Source organism: Peromyscus leucopus, chromosome 10, assembly GCF_004664715.2.
Source record: "Peromyscus leucopus breed LL Stock chromosome 10, UCI_PerLeu_2.1, whole genome shotgun sequence".
NCBI lineage: Eukaryota > Metazoa > Chordata > Mammalia > Rodentia > Cricetidae > Peromyscus > Peromyscus leucopus.
In genome coordinates, this window is record NC_051071.1 from 78,907,619 (window position 1) to 78,915,966 (window position 8,348).

At 49.7% G+C, this 8,348-nt stretch overlaps 1 protein-coding gene across 1 annotated transcript in view; it reads right to left on the reverse strand.

Moving 5' to 3' along the window:
* Positions 1–3,922, reverse strand: part of Scarb2 (scavenger receptor class B member 2) — a 62,516-nt gene extending 58,594 nt beyond the window's left edge. Inside the window, exon 1 of the mRNA XM_028881925.2 lies at positions 3,466–3,922. Within this exon, the coding sequence (XP_028737758.1) occupies positions 3,466–3,582 (117 nt within the window). The 5' untranslated portion in view covers positions 3,583–3,922. The remainder of the gene's footprint in view (positions 1–3,465) is intronic.
* Between the last annotated feature and the right edge of the window lie 4,426 nt (positions 3,923–8,348).

The following is an 8,348-nucleotide window of genomic DNA, read 5'->3' on the forward strand; positions in this document are numbered from 1 at the left end:
CACCGATTGGCCAGTTTTGTTGACCAGAAGTCCCAGAGACCCTCTGTCTCTCTGCCTCCAGATTGCTGGGGTTACAGGTACATGCCACCCCACCCTGCCTTTCATGTGGGGTTGGGGGATCTAAATTCAGGTCCCTGTGCTTATCTGGCAAGCACTTTATTTTACGAAATCATCTCCACATCTTTGAGATCAATTTGTGTAACAATTATCTCACTAAACTTCCCACAATTGGCTAAACGGGTACATTTGAATTTCGACCTTTGCCCCATTCCTGTTTTTCATATTATACAAGTAGGGGAATGGACAATCTTCCAAGGAAAATAGTAAGAATTGGCGGTATCCAAGTGACTACATTAAAGTCAACTTACAAATGAACCATCCCATAGAAATACTCTTGGAAGCAATGATGGCTGCCACATACTGATTACCTAGTCCTTATGTGATATCCAAGTGCTCTATGCTTATCCTACAGGGTCGGGTTTTATGGGCCCTGAAGCTTCTGCAATTCAAAGGGCCCTTCCTAAGAAGGAAAAAAATTAGACACAAAATTAAACACAGGGCTTTGGAAGAACCTGTGCAAGCAAAGGACCCAAAGCTTATACTTCACGAGCTTCGTGAAAATACAACTAGGTGCCCAAGATGGCTCACATTTCCCATCTCCACTTTCACAAGAAATGAAATTGAGGCTTAGAGAAGTTAAGTGACTTGCCCAAGGTTAAAAGCTGGAGAGTGTCACATTTCAGATCTGAACATAAGGTGTCTAATTCCTAATCTCATGAAGTTTCACTGTGTGGCTTCTAATAAAAACAAAATTGTTATCATGTCATTAAACACTGACTACATGGTGTGGAATATTCCTTTACACTGTATGAATACATGTCACTGATTGGCTTAGTAAAGAAGCTGACTGGCCAATAGCTGAACAGGATAAGGTTAGGCAGGAGAGCCAAACTGAGAATGCTGGGAGGAAGAAGGGTGGAGTCTGGAGTCACCAGCAGATGCAGGAGAAGCAAAATGGGCATGCTGTACTGAGAAAAGGTACCAAGCCATGTGGCAAAACATAGAAAAGAAATATAGGTTAATGTAAATGCAAGAATTCTCTAGTAACAGGCCTGAGCTATTGATGGAGCATTTATAATTAATTAAGTTTCTATGTGGTTACTTGGGAGTGGCTTGTGAGACAGAAACTTCTGCCTACAATATGGACATGAAGACTTTTTTCTTGGAAATTTTTATAGTCTTTCTAAATACCTTGGTCATTATTATCAGTGCCTACAGACAAGGAAACATGAATAAATAAATATTATAGGCTGGAGGTAAAGCTAGTTGGAAGAGCGTCTGTCTAACATGCAAGAAACCCTGTTTTGATTATAGCACTGCATAAACCAGGCGTGACCCCAGCACTCAGGACACGAAGGCAGGAGGATCAGGAGTTCAAGGTCATTCTCAGCTTGACAGTGAGTTTGAGGCCAGCCTGGGCTACAAGAGAAACCCCTCCCCTCAAAAGAAAAAAAAAATGAACAGAGCCAGGTGTAGCGATGCATTCTTATGATCCCAGCAAATGGGAGTCTGAAACAAGGACTGTGTGTTCAAGGACCAGCCTGGGCTACATAGTGAGACTTTGTCTCAAAAGGAAAAACTAAAAGGAAGATTCAGTAAGTAGTTCCTGGTTACTCAACTGGCCCACGTGGAGCCAACATCTGTTCCCTGCACGTCCCATCTGCGGAGTCCTTCTCGGTCTTCCCCTCCGTTTGGTGTGACCACAGGTTACCCAGGCAAGTGCACACTGGTAACCTCCAGTTGACTTAAGCCACCCCCAATCCAGCTGCCGAAACTAACACATTTCCTTTCTGTCAGGCACCACGTGGTGCCCCGCTCTGCAGCTGGGTTTGTGCCGTTTTCTAAGTCTCCTGTGTTGTAACGTATCAGCCAGGTCCTTCCCAGCAAGAAAACCACTTGTGGCCGACAGAAACTCCGGTCCCACGATGCTGCCTCCCACATCTCCCTCTGTGGATGAAACTGAATTCAGAAGAATCAGAGTGGTTAAGATGAGGTGCTGGGAGAACCCACCTATCCTACCAGACCCCGCCCCCCCCCAAAAAATGTTTTTAAACAACCTGACTGTTGTATCCCTTAGCTCAAGCCACCAAAGCAAGAGTCTAAGTCGAGCCAGGAATTTAGATGTGGGGGGTAGAGAAAGGTTTGTTTTTGCCCTTGAACACACAGGCTCAGGGAAACAACAGTCTCTGAGAGGCTGAGACAGTGGGCCTGGTCTTCTCTTGGCAATGCCATCTCATTAAGACTCTTGGAGTCTTGCCCTGCAGTGGCGCGCGCCTGTAATCCCAGCACTCGGGAGGCAGAGGCAGGAGGATCTCTGTGAGTTCCAGGCCAGCCTGGTCTCCAAAGTGAGTTCCAGGAAAGGCACAAAGCTACACAGAGAAACCCTGTCTCGAAAAAACAAAAGTCTTTAATTGCAGGATTCCAAGTCAGTGGTTATTGCTGGAAGTCTCTGTTTAGGGACCTCATCGACTGCCATTTGGAATAACTGGAGTACGCTGATTCCCAGCACACGAAGCCTAAGCGTTCGTACCTAGGTGGCGGCAGTGGAACATTGTGCCTAAGCATGAGGCTAATGAGAAAGGGCCACTCCAGTGACTTGTTTATGCATCCCTTTACTTTTAAAGGAGAGTGATCCTAGTAACTCTCTCCTGTTCCTCTTTCCACTGTGCTTGATGGATGGGGGTGGATGGATAAGGAAGAAACGGCGTGGGCAGTCCCTGGATGGAGACGTCTTCCACACGACCAGCTTTGCAGCCCGCAATCATCCACTCTGAGAGACAGGCCCGGATCGTTAGAGGGGCCTAAAGGCACCCCCAAGTAATGACAAGGATGAACAGAAGACAAGGCGACAAGGCTGTCTGAGAGACACAAAGCCGCTAAGCACTGACTGCGATGGATAAAATGTCACCCACTCCAAAAGCCTGGCCTGTTGGCCAACCGCCTTGCCCTACCCTGCCCAGGAAGTCAAGAACACAATAGACCTCTCACCCATTTCTCATCCTCAGCCCCACTCCGCTTCAAAGGCCGGGCTGGCAGCCAACAAAACCTGCCTCTTCTGCGGCGCTTTTATGCATCTCTGTTTCTTAGCGAAGTGGGAGGAAAACAGGGCTCAGCATAGACTGGGTGCGCAGAGGGGTGGGGAGAAAAGGAAACCGTAGAACGTAAACACAAGGCTTTCTTAAAAGTCAAGACCTGTAGACTTATAGGTTATTTAAAGGGAACAGTCACCTCAAGCCTCCCTGTGCTGCCAAGCCCGGGACACAGGGGCAAAACAAGGGCTGTGTTCTGCAGGGTCGGCGCCAGCGCGACTCGCCCCACACAGAGTCCGCAGTGGGAGGATGGCTTGGAAAGGCAGGCGTGCGCGAACACACACGCACGCACACACACACGCCTAGCCCGCCTCACCTTCTCGATCGTCTGGTCCACCGCCTTCTGGAAGACTCGGGCCACCAGCAGCGTGACACTGGTCACCAGCAGCAGCAGGGACAGGGTCCCCGCCGTGTAGAAGCAGCATCTGCCCATACTGCGCGCGGCTCACGGGCCGGGCCCGCCACCCAACTGCGAGCGGGAAAGGGCCGAGGCCGCGCAGCAGCCGCCCGAAGCCCCGGGGCCTTACGGCTCCCGCGCCCTCCCGGTGCCGGTTCAAGCCGCCGCCCGCGCGGTGGGCAGAGCTCTGGAGTCCGCGCAAGGCGAGCGCGGGGCGAGCACGGCCCTCGCAGCACCAAGTCGGCGCGATCGCGGGCGCCGGGGCCGCCTGGGTTTCGTTTTCTTGGGCTGAAGCAGCCGGGGAGGTGCAGGGAGCGCGCAAAGCGGTGACGCGGGCCGGTGTAGCTCGCCAGCAACCCGCGGCGGCGGCGGCGGCGGTGGCAGCGGCGGCGGCGGGCGACTGCGCCGGGGAAGCGGGCGGGGCGGGGCGGGGACCGCCAGTCATGTGCCCCGCAGCGGCTTCAGCGATTCGGCGGGCGTAGCGTCTGCATCCTCACCCTGCAGGCGGCGCGGTCATCCCGGGAACTGAATCGCCCTTCCCGATTCGCTCATCCGCTTTCTTTATCGGGCGGGTCCGGGCAGAGGGCCTACTGTGGGCCAAGCCTGGGGAACTCGGGATGGACGTTCTGTTTCCCTTGCTCCCGGGGAGCTCCGGGGTTCGTTGGAAGATTTTAGCAGAAGTGTTACGAGTGCTTTTGCAAGGTGCATGTTGATCTGTGGAGGCGGCAGCGACATTGGCCTCGTCGGGTTGAACTGGGTCTCCAGGAATATATGAGTGTGTGTCCCCAAGAAAGGGAGGAGGCGTTTCACGGACCTAGGGCAAGACCAGTAGGAGTGAAGGCAAAACCTGAAAAACAAGGACTTTCCTTTTGAGTGGGCTCAATTGTGTAATGTATGTGACGCCACGTATGCGGAGAACAGATTTGAGACGCTCTCTGTATCCTGATGAAGAGTGTTGTTAGCAGAGAAGCAAGTTCAACGGATGTTTATTGCCTGCTCTGCTCACCATTATGCCTAGGTACCCAGGCCAGGGCATGCACACAGCAAGAACTCAGTAAATGTTAGTTGAATGAGGGTTAGTCCCATGCCCGGCCTTTGATAGTACACACACACTCATACACACACACACACACACACACACACACACACACACACACACACACACACACTAATCCCCACAGGAGCCCCTATTATGAAGCGGCTAGCTATCCCAGTTCTTCAGAGTCCATGCCAGAGAGAAATGCTGTACAGGTTTATAAGGGGAACCGGAACTGGGATACAGGTGTGATTTTCAGTGATGGGAACAGGCAAGCAGGGAAGGCTGGGTGGAAAGAAGTGCCTGGCACTACACTGCAAGTTTGGCAAAGCCCTGGTGGTCCTTGAGCCAAATTGGCATGCCCCAAAATTCTGACACGTCACAGATGCAGGCCTGAGGTCCCTTCTGTGCTTAGCTGACTGGGAGCAACCTTGAGAAGAAGGTCTTTACCAACCGGGGGTGGGGGTGGGGGTGGGGTAGGGGGTGTTAAACACCATGGGATAGATTTCAGTAGTGCTCAGCAGCTGAGACCATCATCAGTCACTAATGCCATCTGCAGGGAAGATCTGGGAGGACATGAGGACATTTTTTTTTTAACCAGTCCATTCTCTTTTTCATTAAGGATTCAACTAACCAGGACGGAAAACGTTCAAATGAGCGGGGCACTGGAGGCCAGCCTGCACTGTATAGGGAGACCTTGTCTCAAAAGAGGAAAGAAAACAAACAAAAAGGAAGCAAACGAAAGAAGAGATGAAAGAAAGGAATTCAAAAGTTACACTGTTGCCGATGTACTAGGCAGGCGGTCACACTCGGGACCCTTTGCACCTGCACAGATGTCTTTTCTTGTCACGATTCCCTAAACAACAGCGTGACTATTTCTACAGCATTACTTTGTATTAAGGATTGTTAGTGATCTATCTAAAAACTGAGGCAGAAGGAAAGTTGTGTGTAGGTTTTATGCACACACCTTGCAGCCTTTTTTTCTTTTACTTTTTACTGTGCTTTTTTTTTCTTTTGTCTATTTTTTTTTTTCAATTTTAAAAAGGGGTTTCGTGCATCCCAGCCTGGCCTCAATCTTGCTATGCAGGAGGATGACGAACTAATCTTCTTGCCTTTACTTGTCAAGTGCTTACAAGTACTGGTGTTCGCTCTTTCTGGTTTTGATGTGCTGGGGATCGAACCCAGGGCTTCTTGCATGCTAGGCAAACACTGTGCCTTCTGTAGTTATGTCCCCTAGCCCTACTGTGTCATTGTCTATTAAGGGATCTGGGCCTCTGCAGAAGCCCCAGAACCAATCTGCTAAGGATTCGGGAGAACACTGAATCACTTGACAAGTCCAGCCAGTTGCTGAATGGCATCAGCTCTTGACTGAGGTAAGATGTAGGGCGTTTGGCTTCCCACACCCTCCCTGTTTCTACTCTGTGACTACTGAAGATCAGGAGACGGGAATCAAGAGGCTTTGCTAGGACTTGGTGAGATGGCGTGATGTCATGAGAACGGCGACACATTCTCTACCACTTCCACTGACCCTTCCTTCTCCTTTTGATTTGTGGCAGACACAGTGATTTGTTAGATCGGTAGGACATAGTAGAAATGACTACATCTTCGCACAGCTGCTTCCGATTCCTGCTGTCTAAACTTTTGAGACAGTCTCATGGATTCCAGGAGGGCCTGGAACTCGGTATGTAGGAGGATGACTTTGAACTTCGGAACCTCCTGCCTCCACGCACCCACTGCTCTGCTCTGTGCCTCAGTTTGTTTGCCCCCAACTCTCCTTCCCCCTTCTCGGGCATGGATGGGGGTTTTGCTGCAAACCCCGTGTCCTTTCTTCCCCTAAGTAAGAAAAAGTCGGCTTTTCTAAGCAGCCTGAATTCAGTGCTTATCACACCACTCACAGGCTCGTGGTCGCTGGACTCCTATTCCCGCCTCTCCTTTCTAAATCAGATTCTATTGGCTGGTTCATCCTGGATCACAAACTCCAGAGACAACGACCAGTCATTCCAGCCCTGACCCCTAATTCCAGGACAGCGCCTTCTTCAGTTTCGTACACGTGTGCCCTACTAAATCATTTCTCTCAGTCTCCTCCCCCGACCCTTCCTGTGCCCCTCCCCCCATCGTGGCCTTTTGAATTGCTTTTGTATAGATGTGAATAACTATAGAAACGCAGCCTGCTGAGTCCATTTAGTGTTGCTTATATGTACATGTTCGGTTTTGTTTAATTTGGATAACCAGTGAGTGGCGTCGTCCCTGGGGAAGACTGATTCTCCCCCTCTCATGGGTCATTAATTGCCTCTAGATCTTCATCTAGGGGTAGGAGCTTGTGTGATTTCCCCCATCCATGTTGGCATGTCAGTTGGTGGCTTTGAATTCTCTGCAACCACCCTCCCCTCCCCTCCCTCACCCCACCCCGCCCCATCTTGGTCTCCTGGGTGCTGGGATTACGGGTGTGAGCCACCATGCCTAGCACATTAAAGTCCATCTCGCTTCGCTTGTATGTGGTTTCAGGTGATCTCATTGTGTAGTCCAAGCTGGTCTCGGACTCAGGATCTTCTTGCCTCAGTTTCCCAGTGTTAGGATCACAGATGTGCACGACGATGTCAGGCACTTGAGGTCCCTTCCTGTCTTTGTCTGAGTCACTGCAAGAGTAATAGACTAGAAAGATAGAAAGATAGAAAGATAGAAAGATAGAAAGATAGAAAGATAGAAAGATAGAAAGATAGATAGATAGATAGATAGATAGATAGATAGATAGATAGATAGATAGATAGATAGATAGACAAGAGAAAGACAGACAGACAGACATGAGAAGTCTGTCTGTCTGTTCAGGGTCCACACACAGGGATCCCAGTCCATTTGTCCTCAGTTTACCTTCCCAATGAAGCTCTTTTTTTTTTCCTGTTTCTTCAGTGTCTGCTTTCCCTTTAAATCTCTGGCCTGAGCTGGACAAAAACCTCTTTTTGCTTCCTCTGAGCACAGCTGACCAGACCAGGATTTCAAAAATGTACTAAACACAATGACAGAACAAGAATGTCCTCATTTTAAAAAACAATGTGTGTCCCCAAAATTATCAGGCTATAATCCCACAGTAATTTCCGTCTTACCCTGCTGCCTGGCACAACCTGGCCTGAACGCTTTCCTATTCAGTTCCGTCTTCTCTACCACATGGCAGTGACTTTCATGAACCTTGGGCCGGATACTGATCAGCTTCTCAAAGCCCTTTGGGACTTCCTCATTTCTGGTCTATGAGACATACAGAGCTATTATTTTAATTGCCATGGAATCATCTCACCTGCAGGTGAAATGCCGCCCCTCCCCCCAAGGTGAGGCCCTGGCTGCCAGGCATGCAGGCAAACAGCCCTGAGAAAGGCAGGTCCTCCTGCAAGGTCAGCACCCCTAGGATGGAGAGGCTGACACCCTGGAAGGAGACAGAGGCTTTCCTGATGACCTCTCTGTACATAAAGTCAGAATACTTCATCCAAGAAAAACAAGTACACTTGGAGATGAGTGCTTTGTTGATAGCTCACAATTCAGAACTCAGAAATGAAGAATTTTCCCCCTGAGACTGTTGGGTAGGAGCGGGAGAGGAAGAGATCACTTTCTTTTTCTTTCTTTCTTTCTTTCTTTTTTTTTTTTTTTTTTTTGGGTTTTTCAAGACAGGGTTTCTCTGTGTAGCTTTGTGCTCTTCCTGCAACTCGCTTTGGAGACCAGGATGGCCTTGAACTCACAGAGATCTGACTGCCTCTGCCTCCCGAGTGCTGGGATTAAA